Source organism: Hippocampus guttulatus, chromosome 3 (genome assembly GCF_054856545.1).
Source record: "Hippocampus guttulatus isolate MCC_2025c chromosome 3, RoL_Hgut_1.0, whole genome shotgun sequence".
Lineage (NCBI taxonomy): Eukaryota > Metazoa > Chordata > Actinopteri > Syngnathiformes > Syngnathidae > Hippocampus > Hippocampus guttulatus.
The window spans coordinates 16,135,128-16,155,102 of NC_141263.1; the positions used below are offsets into that span (position 1 = coordinate 16,135,128).

At 43.2% G+C, this 19,975-nt stretch overlaps 1 protein-coding gene across 1 annotated transcript in view; it reads right to left on the bottom strand.

Moving 5' to 3' along the window:
- gse1b (Gse1 coiled-coil protein b) overlaps window positions 1-19,975 on the bottom strand; it is a 164,812-nt gene that overhangs the window by 116,327 nt on the left and 28,510 nt on the right. The window contains exon 2 of the mRNA XM_086107063.1: window positions 1,294-1,432. Within this exon, the coding sequence (XP_085963189.1) occupies window positions 1,294-1,432 (139 nt within the window). The remainder of the gene's footprint in view (window positions 1-1,293; window positions 1,433-19,975) is intronic.

Consider the following 19,975-nt stretch of genomic DNA (forward strand, 5'->3'; position numbering starts at 1 on the left):
AATTGCAGGGGTTGACTAGAAATTAAATGAACAAAAGCACAACTGGAAACTATCAGAGGTTACGTCCTCTCTTCATGTGTGCGAGCAGGTCATTTTTTTTTTCCACCTGAGTAGAGGAATTGGGACGTGCCATGTCACCGCGAGCCACAATACAACCGACATGATGGAGAGTACTTAAATAACTCATGAAAATGCAGCTCTCAAGCCCCGTGAGAGCGGAGAGAGTCATGTTGAGCGCTAGACTCCAACGCGCACGTCCGGGTTCATGCTGCCGCTTTTGTCACGAGTCTTTAACCAAGTGTCACAGAGCAACTTGTGGTTTAGATGTTGAGTTGACATGTGTGTGTATTTGCTTGTGTGTAGATTGGTCTGTAGTAGAGAGCGCTTGTGGAGGCTTTTTCTGTGTACGACCGGGGGCGCCCTCATGGCGAAACAGAAAATAGCTTGAGAGAAAAAAAAGGGAGGAAGCCTGAGTAGGCAGGGACGTTGATAAAGAGAGGCAGGTAGGGAAGGGATAAATAAGAGTGCTGGGACGGAGAGATAAAGAAAGAGAAGTGGGTGGAGAAATCATTAAATTTATATTTAAAAGAAAAAAAAAGAAGAAAAAGAATAAAGCGGACATGGTGATAAGGTCGAGTTTAGGAACCGCTATAAGAGGAGATAGCAGAACTTTTCCCATAAACACACAGAGCCAGTGATGGCATCCCTCAGGGTGCGCTCACACATACACTTTGCCACGTTATCTTTCTTCTTAAGCCACGCTCCTGCTTTAGCATGAAATCCTCACCTCCTATTTTCTATTCAACAGCGGTATAAATTGGTAACAGCATTTTAATGGCTTTCCGGTGAAGGAATATCCTCATCATCTCTGATACAATTAAAATTAACAGACATTGCAAAGTATTTGATAAAACCCAACACAACGAACTATGAGATTTAGAACCATAAATGTGAATACAGCCCTTCACAGTTTGAGCAGACAAAAGTGAGCATATGATGGCTTGGGCTTTAAAAAATGAGTTTTTGCAAGTTCATTGAGCTCATGAAACCAAAACATTGCCCTGCACAATGAAATCAGAATCAAGTTAGCAGTTAATAAGTTGGTCAATTGATGATGTTCTGCATGCATCACTCCGACATCTTTTTCGGCAATTATCAACATACAGTAATTGCTACGTGCAGCTTGGGCGCCAACTGCTAGCACAGAAATGCCCCAACTTCTAACAACTGAAAAATTGTGTGTATGAAATCAAAACGCAGTTTTTAAAATCGTTGGCATTCAGCATGACTCACCGGAACATGGGCGGTCAACTGTCTCGGGTATCTCTGGCGCCAAGGTCACAGGGGGAGGTGTGTGGTTATCTGCAGGTTGGGAGGTCTTTAAGTTTTCCTCCTCGCCGGCTCTAGTCGACTCCCCTGTCACAGTGTCGGGCTGAAAGATAAAAAGATGTTTTAAAACAACGGCTAAAGTGGCTATTGAGTGTGTCATTCTCCTGACATGTTTTCTTAGTACAGATTTTAATTACAGAATCCACAAGTATGCTAATTCACACTCTGGACAAATCACACCAGCCATTATTAGCAATCTCTCAACAAATCCCCACAACGGAAGCTGTTGAGCATATCCCATCAGATAGAACATACTTTTACTTTACACTGCTCCCGACCAAATGTATCAGGCGACAGCAATGACATAGTTTCTTGTGCCCCGATTTAACATCCATTTGTGAATATAGGCAGCTACAATTCAGCCTGTGAAAGATTAAAACGGGGGTTGTTATTGTGCAATGAGTTATATTGTAAATTAAGTGTTTGTAAGGTATTTTATACTCTTGTTCTTCGTGTAACAAATTCCAGCTAGAGTGATAGGATTGTATGTTAGTAAAACCTCATTCCTCTGAGCTTTCAAAGAGTGCTGGAATTTTTGACTCCTACTGCACGCTCCTGTCCAACAATAATTTATTAAGTAAATCAGTACTCTGTCATAAATATAAAATGCATACTGGAGAGAAAGAAAAGCAATGCAGATTGTTGGATATGGAGCCCTGACAGCCACCAGATTAGTAATAACAACTAAAATGAATGAAAACAGAGTGATTGTGACGAATTAGGCGTTATAAAGCACGATCATCCGGCTCATCATTGGTGCAACTACTTAATAGAATGATCAGATGAATGAAAACAGAGGGATTGTGCATAATTAGCCATTCTACTGCATTATTATCTGGCCCATCATTGGTGCAACTATTTGAGGTGCTGAGATCCACACGATAAAAACAAAAAGGAAGAAGAAACGGCTGCAGAAAGTATCCCTCCTATGAAGTTACAGAAGTTGAAAAGCAGGTGTTAATCAAAGACAAAGAGCAACTCTGACAGCTTCAGTCTGTTTGAATGTGCTCTGCTGCGCTCCACAGCTGAGGAGAACTCAGGATGAGCCTCGAGGAGGGAAGCGATGTGAGCGTGAGCAGCAGAGGGAGAAGCAGAGGGTGGCTGTCAGAAAGGAAGGACTTTAAAGGAACTGCTCCCACTGACAAGTGGCAGGGAGACGGCAAGATAGCTGCGGAGCAGGCTGAGACAAAGATGCATCCTGGGCTTATGACATGAACATATCACCCAGCTGGAGAAACACAGACACAGAACTATAAAGGAGAGGAAAGCCCCGAAAACTGATAAGACAATAAAGTGTGTATGCGCGCATGCGTGTGTGTATGTGTGTGTGTATAAATATATATATATATATATATATATATATATATATATACACTGTATATATGGGACTTCTGACAGAATTTCTGCATTAATCTGCCAATGACAAAAAATGAGTCCAGGCCATGAATGAGCACAGCAGTCTAAAACCATGATGATGTTTTAATGATTTTTGTTTTTGCACGTGCACACGTACACGCGCGCACACACACACACACACACACACACACACACAGCATCGTGTGTTCTTTCCGAACATCTCAACTTTGGTATCATCTGTTCTCAGAATAATCTGCTACTTGCTGTACTAAAGAGCACCAGGAGCTCTTTCGGGAAGTTCAAATGTGCAGCAGTTTTTATTTTTAATATCAGTGACTTCCTTTATGGTGTCCTCCTCCAATGACACCTATTCTTGTATAACGGTGACCTTTTGTAGATTTGGCAACAGAGATGTCAGTGTGTGCCAGAAATTCTTCACCTCACCTCATTGACCATTTGTCGCTGTGCCACTGCGAGGGAGTAGCAAAAGTGCAGAACTTCCTTCATTGATAAATAATGTGACTTATTGTGATTTGAAGAACATGAAGCTTTTAGAGATACTTTGTCAACATTTTCAGCTTCGTGCAAGCCAACACTTTTTAATGTAGGTCTTCTTCGAACCTTTTTTGTATAAGGCATGATTTAGAACCAAAACAAAAAAATGGTTGTTGCTTTTTATACGGCGGGGCAGCTTTAACCAGTCTTATTGCATGAATTGGACTCCTGATTAGCACTATGCTGACAGCTGATTGGTTCTTGGAGCAGTAGTTAGCCTCGGAATCCACACTTTTTTCCACCCTGCACTATGAATACTTGCTTGTCATATTCGATGAAAAACATGATTGCTTGTGAGGAATTAGTTGAAACAGACGGTGTTTGTCTATTGTTGCGAGTGAATATCAGATCGCATTTTATATTTGAAGATCAACTGCACACAGAAATAGAAATAAAATGGGCTACACCCCAGACTGGTCGCCAAGCAATCACGGGGCACATGTCGAGACTCAACTCAACTGTATTTATAGAGCACTTTCAAACAGCCATCGCTGCATACAAAGTGCTGTACATGGAGCAATTAACATATATACAATGCATACAATACTATATACTATACAACAAACAGTTAAGCAAATCAGTAACAAAGACGGTAGAAAGCACCGAACAGCAAAACCAAGAACAGACTGACAACCATTTGCTCTCACAATCACATCATAACTAAGTGGGAACTGAATTAAACTTTCGCTCACTAAAAATGTGTTGTCGTCCCTTCCTGGTTAGAACAAAGCAATTGCACAAAAAAGGAAATGACAAACACCCCCCCTTAGCTTCTCCCATTATTGCTCCAGAGGTATACACCCTTGATTAAAAACACACAGACGCAAAAGAAAAAAAAAAGCGGCTGCAGAATACACAAATCCTGTGACATGCCAAAACAGATGGTTAGCGCGCAACACAACATATTGGCCCTTAAAGATGAAGCAAGGTTGCCAAGATTTGATGTTCGACTTTACGCCGTTGCTACCGTTGCTCTCACATGACTCATCTTCGGCCATCAAACTTGTTATTTACAGCGGGTCATGTTGCACAACATGAGTGGCTTGTGGGCACAAAGTACACGAGAGCTTCAATTACGAAGGGACGTCATTTAAGGCCTGACTGAATTGAGTGTTGTGAGTGCACACTCATGTTGAGTCACACAGTCGAAGACGTGTGCTTAAGATGCAGCGCACGAGTCAGAAGGTGAAATGAGAAATATCAACGGAGGCAGTACTAATTGAGGTTAATTCCACTGTTGAGCAATATCTCCTCTAAGCGGCAAGGGGGATTTCTGCTGCTAATGGAGTATGTTGAACCACATAGGGAGTCTGTGGGCAGCTTTTAGCCCTCAATGGATCAGACAATATCAGCGCTGGAGGAACAATAAACAAGAGTCTACAGACTTGCGCCGATATTGATTATGTCTCTGTGCGTTAGTGCCTATCAATCAAGACAGTCAGGGACCTCAACTGAGCTGTCCCAAGTCATATCTCACCTGACAAGCTCATAAACAAAATCGGTAAAGTGAAGACCTCTGCTAATGACATAATTGTTCATTAAATCGAGAAAAAAAAAGTGTGCGACTTATTTGTGTTTGTGTGGCCATCTGTTGCAAGTGAGCAAGCTACTTCCTGATTCATGGAAGATGTTACGAATGGACTATTCTATGCTATGGTGAAACTAATGGCAAAAAGAGAATTAATTGATAGGTCTTAACAACTTGGGATAAAAATAGCATTGCAAATTCATTTGTAACCTTCCAAAAGTTATTTTGGGCTGATAATGGGCTTATTCTAAGGTGTTGGGTTCTTTTAGAGGCTGCCAATACCAGCCACTGATACTTAAGAGAAAAAAAAATCTGACAGTGAGTTCGTCCGCCTTGGCAGTAGTTGATTGCTTATTGCGTCAGTTTGACACATCAGTGATTCATTCTCGTGTCAGAAAAAAAAATGTTCACATTTTTTGTCATTGTGTCAAATTTAATTTTTATATGTCAAAAGTACTAGCGGTATTTGTACTCGAAATCAGAGAGTACCCAAAGATTGAATACAAGTACTGATATCGGTCTGAAAAAAAAGTGATACCAAATATCCGTCCTTTTCGCGTTATATTACTTAAGCCTTAAGGTAGCGAGCGTGTTGTTTGATTCATTGTATTACATGTCAACTTTACGGTAAATTTCCACTGGGAGTGACAAATGAATGGCTTTGAAACGAGCATGTTGAGCCTCTTATTTCTTATTGTTCGATATCGGTCAAACTGCGCACAACCACTCTGAAGGGAAAAAAAATAAAAATGAGGGTGAATGTGAGGAACTGCTGTACTATTCAGTACAGGTACAGGACACCGATCGAATGATTATGCAAGCGTAACAAATAAAGTGACCATATAGACAACGCCCGCTGACACTTTTGATAGCACTGACTGGATCCAACACGACGTAAGCACATCCTCGTTGTCCACTCCAGGGGACAAGCACTTTCCTCAGAAGCGAGCTAATCCATTGCTGAGCGCTGTGCAGCATCCACCATGCGACAACTGCGACATTAATTGACTGGGGTTGGACATGTGTGTGTGTGTGTGTGTGTGTGTGTGTGTGTGTGTGTGTGTGTGTGTGTGAGGAGGGCGGGGGAGGTCTGATGAACCCATCTACCAACACTGGCAAAGGTTTCAACAGGAAATGCCCTCGAGCAAGTCGATAAGTTAGTCAGCAAGTGTTCGGGGGGAGATCAATGGAAAGTCGGGGTGTCAGCTGGGGCATCACAGGAGGAAACTCAGTTCACGGTTGAGTTGCCACTGGATTTTCCATGAGGTAAATCTTTACAGTCTATTGTTAGCCAATATAAGAGCTGCACCATGAATTCAACTAAATTTAACAATGTGAAATTATGTTGAATTTAACATTGTTGTTTAATTTATGATTAATATTATTTTAATATTAATCATTGCCCTGCGATTGGCTGGCAACTGATTCAGGGTGTCCCCCGCCTACTGCCCGAAGACGGCTGGGATAGGCTCCAGCACCCCCCGCGACCCTAGTGAGGATCAAGCGGTTCGGAAAATGGGTGGATGGATATTAATCATAATGCAACGTTTGCACTAGTGGGGGCACATATTGCACAGATTTTTTTTTCTACTTAATGACTATTGCTTTCAATGGTTGTCACTACCGCACCATTGAAGCTTTTTTCGGCCATCTTGGGGTTTTTTGGATTGTGTGCCGTTTATACTAGCAGCCTTTCTTAAGTTTTGGTCAAACACTCATTGTGTATTTGTCTTTGGCTTTTTGATTTTTAAAGTTTAACTGAAAATGGCAATAAACAGCTTGAAGCAAGCAAATTATCTTTTTTTTTTTGACAATTGGCTGCTTGTTGTGCAGTTCGCTGTCACCATTTAGCACTTTGATTTCAAAGCAAAAAAAATAAAAAATTTATCAGACTAAGGCCAAAATGTCGTTCCAGCGCTTGTACTAGGTCACACTACATGTATACAAATTCTCCGGCAAGTATTAAAATATTTATGCATTGATATGGACTAAGAAAATAATTCTTTCTCCAGTCCAGTGAAAAGACAAATAAGCAAATTAAGCCAGTTGGATGAACGCTGTGTTACTTGGCATTAGAGAGGAGAAAAGCAGATGCTTGCTCATGTAAAAAAATGTCATGGATTACCCATTACAGCAGTGGGAATATATTCCTCCCGAGGGATGCAGTGACTGTTGCTTTGGGATTTGAGAAGTCGAGCCAGATGTCACCCACAGGACTTGATTGCCCGACAATGCCGCGCCGCCACGCTGGATTGCAAACATGCCAGCGTGTGCGACCGGTTCACGTTTGTGTGCGGCTCCGCTGACATTTCATCAAACGTGCTTGACATTTCCAGGGGATTTAAAGATTTGATCCCTTCTGTGTTGGGGGAAGTTGCGCGCTGCCCTCCTGGCAACGCTGAGGGAGGCCGGTGGCGCGCTTCGCCCACGAGGCCTCGCCGCACACCATCTCGCTCACCCGTAGCGCGGCCGCTGCACTACACGCTGCCTGCCTTTTAGAAATGACTGGTTCACTGCTCAAGTCTATTCGTTTCCATTTCCCCCCCGAGCTGCCGAGTGTTTTCTCACGCCTCAACCCAGGCAGAAGAGCGAGGAACGGAAGAGATGAGAGAAGGAAGCGGATGTGGTGTGGGAGGCAAGGAAAGCAAGAAAGTGTGAGCGGGAGATCTGTTTCTCCAGCTACAGGCTAGATAGTGGAGCGAAATGACACACAATGACATCTCTCTTCCACTGAGCTGGACTGAAAAGAGCTCGCGACACTTTGTGCCCTCTCTCCCTCTTTCTTTCTTTCATTCATTCAGCTGTCCCTCCATCGCTCTCATCTCTTCTTTCCATCAACCCTGGAGCTCCAATGTTGCTTTTTCTGCCCGGATGGACACTGCGGCAGTGCTGTCCTAGCCCAGGGCTTAGATTACACCTCACCACCCTATGTTGAACACACACACATACAATCCTGATAAGAACACATGAGGCGGCCCGAGGTCTGACAGGGGTTAGTCAAGGGCAAAGGCATAGTAAGACAAACAAAAACAACCTCACACTCTGACAGGGTACAGCAAATAAATGTTTATGTGCTGCGGGAGTGCGCGCATACGCTTTCTGGTGCATACACGATGACGACCGCACTGTATTTTTGACTTGTGCGATTACGCACAGCTCACACTGCAGCTACAAAATGTTCCGACAAAATCAGACATCATCATCATCATCATGTGACAAATGGCTCAACTCCACTGAGGTGAAAGGCCTCTGATGCTTGACCAAATGTCTCACTTCGTACGGGAGCCCTTCAAATCGAACAGTTCAGACACAACACACAAAATTGTACAGTATTTGCAGACGGGTGGCCACAGACACGAATGCACGCACACACACACACAGTTAGCGACAACTGCCGGCCTGCAACGCCTCCCTCCCCGGTCTATTAGGGTGTCTAACAGGAAAAGGGTAAGTGCTATCGATTGGCCTCGTGGTCAGAGCAAAAACAAGCTGACTATTAGAGTGCCTTTCTTTTTAGCTGGGCGCACACACACACACACGCACGCAGGCACACACGCAGGATGTGATTTTTGCAAAGTCAGACAAAGAGCACATTCATATGTACTGTGTTATGACTTCGTGTTATGCAGTAAGTGGCTGCAGTGCACCCACAAAAACACAAAATAAATGTATACCTGTGTTTTAAAAAAGAAAATATGTCCCCTGTATTTACTTCAGAGTAATAAGGTAAAAACGGGATATAAAGAATTAGATTTTTTCTTTTACTTTCAAAACTACTACAAGTAATTTAGTATACTGCAATAAGATTAGTTGTTTTCCTGCAGCGAATAAAAAAATATATTCCTATATTGTTATATTATCTTCCGACATGTGTTGCTCCATCCTTTGTGTTCAATTGCTTTATGACACAGCAACTATAAATGCTATTCATTAGCCCGTTTATGGCATTTTGTATCATGTGTTAGCATTAAGCTAGTGGAATTGAAGTTACGTGGGTGTTTTAAATACACAAGGTGGAATTGTCTTTATTGGTGTGTTTATTGACATGTTTAGTTTGACAGTAAGCTTCACTTTGAACATAATGTGTGTCTTAAGCGTGTATGCTGCACAGGTAGCTACTAAAGCTTGTGAGAAGACACAAGAGTCTTTGAGCTTCTCTCCTCTGGGCGGCATCGCGACATTATAAACATGTATCACTGCTTTAAAAAAAAGTTTATGCATTAAGATACTGTCTGAGATGGAGGAAAAGTAGTAAAGGATTTCAAGTCACAAGATGAAATGCGGATGGCTTGATAAAAAAAGGGCTGTCGACTTGTTATGAACAAAACAAGTTGCACACCAGTCAGCAATATTTTTCATCTTCCTATAACAGCTTGGATACTTACATATATCCATCTTTTCTTTTTAATTTTTTTGTTTGCTCCAAGTGCACATAAAGTCCATAAAGTTATGCTTGAAGTCCTAACCTTTAATGGAGATTGTGAGCCACAAGAAACTCTCGAGATCACCACTGATCTCACGCTCCTACCAAAGTCTTGAAAAAGTTTTCAGAGGAAAGTGGAAGTTGCAAATTTGCTATGATTCCCCTTTTCTTTCAGTTTAATAGCCAAGTGTCCCCATATTTGTGTCCATCTACCCAAATGTGCACTTTTCGGTCGTCTTTTTTTTTTTTTTTTTTTTTTTAGCTCTCTGTGAAAGCATTACAGCACAATTTCAGAAATGTGAAAGGCTTGTGTCAGCCCAAAAATACAGCTCTGCTCATATATCTGTTGTCAGGCCACAGGAAAATGTATACAGTGCGTAATATATTGAGCAGAGCACAGCAGAACAACTGTATCCCCCAAGGGGAGAGCAGTAAAGGTAGAGCGAGACATACATAAAGATGGAGGGAGAGAGACCACAACACAATAGGACGTTTTCTGCTGGGTTGGTAAAGTGTGTCCAGGGGGAACACACACAACCTGTCATTAATGTGTGTGTATATATATATATATACACACACACATATATATATATATATATATATATATATATATATATATATATATATATATATATATATATATATATATATATATATATATATATATATATATACACAGTACCTTTGAGATGAGGTTTTATGTTTTCGACAAAATCATGTGTCGTCCCCTCTGATCTAGATCTTCATTCGGATCACAACCTGACACAATCAACACTTGTGTGATGAGCTCAAAGCCCAGCCCCCCACCACCTCCTTTACACTCCGTCCCGTCCTCCCCCTAGTAGTTTCCTCCGACACGACACACATATTTAGCCACAGCCTTCTGTCTACCAGCTGCCACTTTGCAGTCATTCATCAATGCTATGATTAGCCAGCAGAGGAATGTCGTGTGGCTGCAGACGACTCCTAACCCCGACCCTGACCTCCCACCTTTGAGTGACCCTGGTCGACCCCGGGCTGCAGCAGCTGCTTTTACGCTGCGGCCGATACATTCCATTCGGTCTGACACCTGCTTTTACACACACTTTGAAATACCCACGCGCCCATGCACAAAGATGTATACGATAGAAGTAGGAGCAAAGCAAGATTCAGAGCTGTTGCTTGCCCACGCGCGCGCACACACGCGCGCAGACACAAAAGGCCTTTGCACATGCTAATGTAGTGAGGTGACCCTTTTATGAGATTACACAGTTATTACAGAGAGCGAGGTCGCGAGGGGCGTGTGTGCACAAGAATAAGGGATCATGCCGCACAGTGAACGTATCATATAAAGAGTTAAAGAGCCAACAGCGGCATTCAGAGGACAGTGTGCATATGCCCTGGGTGCAATAAGACACTTTTTGTGGAAGCAACTCTCCGATGCGTGTGCGGGCCCCGGGCCGACTGAAAGCTCCGTGCTAGCCATCTGCTGGCAGTCACACCAGGAGAAAGCAGCCGCAGCCAAACAATGGAGAGCAATGACAGGCCAGGATTTGTGGAGAGTTTAATGTGTGTGTGTGTGTGCGTGCTGGGGGGTGCTGGTGGGGGGGAGGGTCGTATACCTATACATATATACATATACGTACATACATACATATATATATATATATATATATATATATATATATATATACACACACACACACACACACACATTTTCAAAGATCCAAATCAGCCCCGCTCTGTGAGCATGTGGGTAGGGGCGTGGTGGTTGTTGATAGGCTGACTCTGTTGCCAGGCGATAGATTAACAAGACCAAATGGCCATCCGAGGTGGACAGATAGCATTGAGGGAATGTTAGCCCAGGCTGCTGTCATTTTGAGTCCGTGCAGTAAATCCACATTCCCCAAAATGATGTGTCTGTGTGTGTGTGTGAGTGTGAATGTGTGTAGGTTCTCTCTCAAGGTTTGTCTCCAGAGTTCTCTGAGTGCAAGTAGAATGCCATGGTGGATGTAAACAGATGGTCAGGTGTTGGTAGGAAGCTGCCTGGCTGCATTTGACGGCAGTCTGACAGCAAGCATCATCCAGCTGGGAAGAGGCCGGCGGCAAGTCCTTAAAACCTGGCCAGGTGCTCGGTAATCAAGTTTGAGTCACAGGATGCTAGTTCATCATTCTATTAGAACAGCTTGCCAAATAAATGCAGTCAGGCTTCTATGCAAAAAATAAAATGAAAGAAGCTGGGGAAAATTATTTTTATTTTATTTTTATTTTTTAATCTCAAATCTGTTTTTCCTAGTCAAGTAAATGGAAATACTCTTTGGCTATTCAATCCTACAAAAGAGGGGGTAATTGTATTTTACTAAAAAAAGAAGAAGAAAAACAACTATAATACGGTACTTTATAAAACATACAGCAATTTTATAATTATAAATATAATTAAAAGAGAATATAAAAAAATTACACTATTAATTGAATGTCCATTGTGCTGCTCCTGATGTTGCCATTTTTGGCCCACATTCTGCTCGGCCACCTCCTGCTATGTCTCATCTGTGTGTGTGAGGGGAAGCTGGGGGCCCTGGCTGATCCTTGCAACCGCGTCAAAGCTGGCATGAGTTCCCTGCTGGCGCACAAATAGGGCACACACCTATTTACACAGCCACGGACTGAATGGCAGGCATTGTCTGAGTGAGAATGCAACACTTAAGCTCCTGATTAAGGCAGAACAAAGCCTGAGGGGCAGGAGTGATGGATGTGTGGAACAAGGCACAGACAGAGAGGCAATAAATGCTGAGGTTTGGAGCAGTGGAAGGGGTTCCTGCAAAGGATTCAAAAACTCATCCACCTTTGCTAAGGGTCAAACAAGTGAGGTGTGTGAGGAGAGAGGAGGAGGGGTGAAAAAAAAAGACCACAGGGCAGGATGTAGGATTGTTACCTGCATGAAACAAGGAGAGAGGCAGCGAGTGGAGCCAGGGAAGTCGAGATGAGGATCGGCACAAAAAAAAAAAAAAAAAAAAAAGTGAGGCAAGGAGTCAGAAACAGTGTGGAAAGGCGCTGCGTCCTCAACACGCAGTACAACAATGATGTAAATAGACAGCCAGCGCCCTCTAATGGTTTTTCTTCCATAATTATTGTCGCCTCCATCCTGTCCCCTCTTGACCAGGGTGCTCATGTCAAAAAACCACTGAAGCATATCATCATAAAATCAGAAATGAATTTTAAAAAAAAAAGGGGGGGAACGTTTTTTAAAAGATACTTGTGAGATTCAATGATTTTAAATCTACTACTACATTGTCTACTTTTTTAGGGGAAGAAAACAGAACATGTATGACAAAAGATGAGCAACTCCCTTAGTGTGTGCGTATGTGTGTGTGTGTGTGTATGTGTGTGTGTGTATGTGTGTGTGTGTGTATGTGTGTGTGTGTGTGTGTGTGTATCCTAGCAACAAGGCAGATAGCAGCAGTGCGGTGTGCAGCTGGCAGAATGCAACGCGCAGGCCATGGTGGATTTTTTTTCTTTTTTTTTGTACTTTATGTGCGTTTGTGTGTGCTTTGCATTAAAAGAGTTGTGAGGGATTTACGAGTCTGCACACCCACATGCCAGGCACCCGTGCATGCTGAAACACTCATCAGCATGTCAAGCTGCCAATTATGACAGCTAACAAACATTCACACAAAATGACATGATCATGTCAGGAAGCAGAATTACAAAACACACACACACACACACACACACACACATAACACACAGAGGATGAAGAATATATGCATTGAGCATTGCTATATCGATTGACTTGTATGTAATCTTGCGCCATTCGTGTCCAAAATCTGCAACGTCGCTGCTAGTTTTGTCAGGCTGTCAATGGTGTTTTGCAGCGTGTTAGTATTAAGCTATCAGACTTTCATAAGTTAAGTGGTTCTGAAATGAAGAAACAAAAAATATCTATGTATATTTGTGTTAGTAAAATATGGATAAGTCATTTTTATATCCATTGTATGACAAGGATGATGATAAGATAAATCATCCAGCATGTACAGCTCAGAGGTGAGTGGGAACTACCTGTATATCCAGAATTGAACCCAGTGAAAGGAAAGCCTCCCTGCATAACTCATTTAAATAGTGCCTTGCTGTATGGCCAATTGAAGAGCCGCTTCCAAAACGTGATCATAAAGGGAAAATACATTGAGTACACTATTAGACCAATGCTGTAATGTAGTGCATGCATACTGTATACTGATCTTGTGTCTGAGGTTGACAAGATCACATTACTCTGCAGATTTAAGTGCTACAGAAGGAAATGTCAAGGCAAACCACATCTGCAGCGCATTATGATGCATGGAGGGATGTTTATCATTATAAAGTAACCGCGTGAAAAGAATTGGTCGCTAAGGTCAAAGTGCTTAAAGTGCAACATCGTCAAATATATAAAAATGGTCAACCATTCAAAAAGGTTGGCACTTAAAGCGACAAAAATACTATGTAGGCTGTGACATCGGCTTCCGTCCACTCTGCTTATTTTGTTTCTCTCCAAGCTGTCCTGCCTGATAAGTGGGATGGCTTTTTAAATGGCGCCAGCTTCTTGCATTTTTATGTGCGCTCTTAAAAAGCGGCGGCTTTCCTTTAAAGGCTCCGCTCACCGACAACTCCCACTCTCACTGTCAGACGGGTGACGAGCTGCAGTGGGGAGCCGGTGGGAGTGTCTGGAAGAGATTCAGAATGCAAAAAAAAAAAGGAAATGAGGCAGAGACTCCAGTAGAGACCACAATTCTTCAGATCAGCTCATCCTCCGCTCTCTCCTTCAGCAAATTCCTCTCTCTCTCCCTCACTCTCCTTTTTTTTCCCAGCCCACCTGGTGGTGACCCCAGCTGGAACTACTGGGGGCTGTAATGCATTTAAGGCCACATTAAGAGCAACGCAGTACAGCCCTGAGACCACATTAAGAGACTATAATCACAGCTCCCCTCCAGCTGTCTCTCACTTATAGCTCTTTCCCTTTCAATGCAGAAAATGTCATGTTTTCGGTAATTGTGCACGGATGCTCGGAGGTCTTGTTGATGAACCAAAAATGCCAAAGAAAGAAATTGAATGCTACACCGCTTATGTAATAGCGCTCGTTGATCCATAAAATGGAAAGAAGCATCAGAAACTCTGGAAAGAGACTGTGAACAGTATAGCAATGACAACAGAGCAATCGCATGTGACGTTTGGTGAGGGCAACACCGAGACTTCATTGCTTTCATGTTCGTGAGCTGTGGTCATCTTTACAAAAAAAGAAAAACTATTTTGGGATGCTCAGAGGTCCTTGGGACACAAACCAAAAGAATGCGTCAAAATTAACTGACAACTAATCCCTCCGTCCATTATCTGAACCACTTATCTCCACAAGGGTTGCGGGTGTGCCCGAGCATATCCCGGCTGACTTCAATGATCAAATTCATCAAAAATTGCTTTAATAATCGAGCAATCGTTTTGAGCCATTGAATCCTCTCATTTCAGCCTCTCAGCAGTCACGATGATATGAATTCTGTCGCACTCCATGAAAGCAGATGAATTATCTTTTGTGTTTAATCAAAATAAGACAAATAAGACAACAAAACATCTGCTTTTGCTTGCTGAACTGAGCTCTCCTGATCTAAATAGAGACTTGCAGTGGTAGCATGCACGTCGAGGGTTCCCATTGTCAATTTTTTTAATTTACTTTTTACTTTAGAGGTACATTTGTCATAAAATTCTTTGCTCCAAATTGCATGATCGCAGGAGCAATCGACTTCACAAGCTCCACTATAACAAAAGTGTGAATGCCTGAGTGTCTCACCATAGCCACAACCATTTGGTCTAATATAAAATAATCTGCCTCATCTTGAGAGAACTAAAATGAGCTGTATTCTGGACTCCCTCGGGTAAGAAGACTAAGAGAGTGGGCATCGGTGCATGAGAGAAAAGTGCAGACAGCTTGTTATGTGTGTGTGTGAGACAGAGTGTGAGACACAGTGAGAGAGAGAGAGAGAGAGAGAGAGAGAGAGACTGCATGCATGCAGCCAGAAATGAGCCAAACCTCACCGCGGACTTGGCCAGGGCCTCTGGAGCCAGAGAGAAAGCCTTGCTAACCGCAAACCTCTTTTTACCGTGTCTCTCTCCTTCTCACACGCACACACACACACGCACAAAACCTTGCTGCGAGTGTCTCGCTGTGTGAAGACGTCATTTCAGAACATGTGTTACTGACCATGAGGCGCACGGGGGAGGTGGCATGTAAGGAGACACAGCTGTACGGGGAAGAAAAGATGCCAACAGCTGGGACAAAGTGAGGGCAGCTTAGCAAAGGCCCTTCTACCTTACTGTTTCATTGTATTTCACTTTCTGTCACTGGGGTACGTTATGAGTCCCACAAGGCGCTGGAGTAGGTGGTTGAAAACTGCAGGATTGCAGAAGCATGAAAATGAATAAGCATGGGGGCTTGGCAAAATAAGGGCCCTGGGAGTGCTCATCTGTCGTCGGTTTATATTTCACACTGCCACTACACAGCGCCACACATCAGAGGTCAACGTCCGGTTATTGCGACGCAAAACCCACGGCAAAGACACAAATAAAAACAGAAAGGGAAAGCAGGAGCAACAGAGTTAAGAAGGAAAAAGGGAGGTGTGCGGGCGTGTGTGTGTGTGTGTGGGGGGGGGGGGGGGTTGTCTAACCTCAAGCGGGTCAGTCTGTCGCCTCAAAACACCTCTGCCGCTTGGCTGACAAGAAATACACACACAGACATAATCACGCAAACACACACCTCTGTCTGTGTCAACATGCTTGAAGGGGAGGTGGGCGGAGGCTTTCGTTGGCATGTTTATTTGGGTTTTTTTTTTTTTGGAGGGGGGGTGCAAAGCTACGGTGTGTGTGTGTGTGTGTGTGTGTGTGTGTGTGTGTGTGTGTGTGTGTGTGTGTGTGTGTGTGTGTGTGTGTGTGTGTGTATACGCATGCGTGAGGTAAAGGCAGAGACAAAAGGAGCATATGGCAGCAGCAGCCGAGGCTGTAAATTAAACATGGAGCAAGATTAGATAATGACTGTGTGCTCTGAGACAAGGGCGGAGAAGACAACAGTGCAGCTCGAGCCTGAGAGGAGGGCGAGGTGGACTTTTGGCGGCGCTGTTAAACACACGTTGAACACAACTAATAAAGATCTGACATCACAATAAAGTGGGACTTTGACGTGAGCGCGCCCCAATTGAAGAGGTTTTCATGCTACGAGCAGTTGTTTGACTTTTGTTTGTGTCGTGTGCCAACATTTAAATGACTACTTCAAGTTTGTCACTCACATTTTGGTTGCATTTTATTTTTTTTTCTGGCGCTCCTTTTATACTGGGCGTGCTCAAAGGTGGAGCTTGTAGTTATAAAAATCTGTCTGTTTGACCTGATCAAAGAACGTTATTCCAATGTTGTAACTCCGGTTCGCAAACAAAGTTAAAATGAAGCATTTGGAACAGGTCTGTACGCACTTCATGTCAAGGGATATAATGTTGGTGTTTGAGGTGAAAATGGCAGCATATGGACGGCTGCATATGGCTGTGTAACCACCGGCGCCAACTGGTCCCATCGGCTGTTTGGGTAATGTGAGCGCCTCTCTTTGTTTTAATAATCAGATAAACATTCCAAAAAAAATGCAACATCACCCCGGTAACATTTCATTTTTGTTTAATGCTCTATCATAAATTGTGATATGACATGAGTTGGCCCATCATTTTCATCAGTGTAACACGAGCAGCTTCAAGACCGACTCAAGCTTTAAATAACACATTGACACTGATGCTATCGGCTAATCCATCAATTGGCATTTCGTACTATTTGTTAGCATTAAGACAAAGTTCTGTGTTTATTTTAAATATGCCACACGTAATTCTCTTTGTTTTAGGTTTAATTTTGATCACTAATCTGCCAATAATCTGTAATATTCAAATAATCTGGCAAACTGCATTTTGATTTGAAATGAATTTAGTTCACGGCCACCATCCTGCACCCATATCTTTGCTTGCAATATGCAGTACAGATATACAGCACACTCACTGGCCACGGCATTAATAACCCCTAGATCAGGGGTGTCAAAATAATTTGTGTCGCGGGCCACTTTGGAGTTACGTCTTCCCTCGGAGGGCCATTACGACAGTGAAACCGAATCAATGTTTAATCATCACATCGTATTATTACTTGTACACAACAAATCAAATTGATGGATTACTAGTTTTGAAATCAGTCAACTGTTTGTTTGTTGTTGGTTCAATTATTAACCAAGTGAGTGTAAACAAGGTAAAAAAAAAGATTGCAAAATCTCACTGTTATTCATTACACACGACAATTTCACATTCCGGTCCAGATTTGAGCAAGGATCATGGAAGTTCACACATGATTTGCTTTCACGGGCCACATAAAATGATGTGACGGGGCCGGATCTGGCCCCCGGGCCTTGAGTTTGACACCTGTGCCCGAGATGGACATTTGAACCCAAAGAGTGCTTCAACACATGCAGACAGAAAAATATATTCTTTATCTTCTGTGAAAAACAAGGAATATTACTCCATTTTACTAACCCACAGTAGTTATGAAACTCTTATTTGTGTGTCAGCGTTGTATTATACCACCCAAGTATTATTTCCCATAATAAAAAAGTAAAAAAAAATTTTTTTGGGGTGGGGGTGAGACATGACTGCTATGAGTTACGAGCATGGTCTTGGAATGACTTAAGACTCGTATTGTCATATTAGTTGAACGCATTTCATGGACATGAGGTTTCTTAAGCAATCCTTACATCATAAAGTGACATCATCACTGTCACGTATCCAAAACAACGCCACGAGAACATGCAGTTCTGCACGACATGCTTAGCTAGCATATTCTCACTCGGTTGTGTCAAAATGACTCTTGTGGTAGACTCTCTGACTTTGACTAAGTGGAGGAGAGAGGAGTGCGTTGGGGGTTGGGGGGGGGCATATAAAACGGTCATGGGTAATCTGTCACTGTCTAATTATTGGACCACGTTAAAGAAGGGAGTGAGGTTTAAGGGGGTGTGGATAATGCAACGCTATTGAAACAAAGAAGAAGACGGCGATAGAGGACAGACAGGTTATCCTGATTCCATCAAGGGAATCTCTCTCGAGAGCAGACGAAATTGGTTTGTACTTAAATGAGGAGGAATGATTTCACCCCTACGACAAGAGCAATAGCTTCAGCAGGTGAATGTGCATCACTGTCAACACCACGTAATTGAATTGACATAATTATCGGGGTGTTCACACGGCAACTTTTCCTCCGGTGTAGCACCGGAGCTGTCCCCTGTAGAGTGTTCACACGTACAAAGTTATACCGGCGTAGCCCCTGAAAACAGCTTAAACCGGAGGAAACTTTATTTTGGTAGGCTCCATGTTTATATAGCATTAGAACCAAATATTCTGTGGGCCTTGCAAGATCAGTCAAAATCCAGTAAAACGCTGGGAGTGAGGAGGTTGCTCCAGTGAAAATGGCCGGAATTGAATGAGTTAAGGGTGTTAATAATGTCGGAAATGCTATTTAAAAAAATGCCGAGGGAGTATTTAAATAGGCTATTTCTATATCACGGATTTCACGTCTCCGCGATGGGTGAAGGGGGGGTTACTGTGCTTCATGTACTGTACTGTACTACAAGCTGCGCTTTCATGTTTCATGTATTCATCATATATTAGACATTTGCCGATTAAGAGCATGCATACCGCTGCTTTATGCCTCATGGGGGCGCCCATAGTCACACGCACAGTGGGAAAAAGGTGAGCTGCCGAACGCCATCATCAGGCAACGCCGTTGTTGTGATCATCAAACGGCAGCTCTGATTACAGAGACCGGTGTTTAGTTTCCACGCCAGGAGGATGCCCATGAGAACACGGCTGCTACAATAATGTACATGAGCTCACGCACACACGCGCATATTTGTGGACGCGGCGTGCTTACAGAGGTAGAACAAGAGAGCTGGAAGCCAAGTGATGCGTGGGGCCCTCGTGTGTAAGGTTAGCAGGGCTGCCGTAGCTCAATGCACGCACACCGCTTTTCCCCGCTCGCCGTCTGTTCCTTGAAAAGACAAAAGCGTGGCCTCGCCGGCCTCAGCTCATTAGCGGCAAAGGAGGAGACGAACAACGACATTTCTTTCGGGCGCACCCGCACGACGGGCTTTTTAATTTGATTGCCACGCTGCTGCAAACGAGCGTACTTTGCACGGCGTAACTGACACACGGCAGCGAAGAACTCATCGTGCTCCCGCCGCTTGCGATTCGTGACCAAAAAAAAAAAAAAGCGTGTTGTTGTGTTGTTTACACCAGCCCTCCAGCAATCCACTGTGGCGCTACGTGTAAACTACAATCTGCCTTTTTACTGCCTGACAGTGGCATTAGAGAGCTTCCTGTCTGCCACCGGGGATTAGCTCAACGCACAATTCTCCACTCAATTTCACCACTGCACATGCTCAATAAGTGGATCTTTTTGTGTGTGTTGTGTGCGTGCATATTTGCGTCTACTGTGTACACAAAGGGGTGATATTAGTTAATCATAGCCTTCACTCATCATAAATAAAGACCAATTACTGTGCTTCCCAATGGGGCTATTCGCTATTAGTACACTGAAGACCCCAAAGAGTGCTGGCCCATATCTGATATGGCCAGTCCGCTTACTGAATGATGATGGAGTACCACAAAAGGCTGAAGAAACGAGGACATCAGTACATGAAACTAAATTCAAATGGCCAT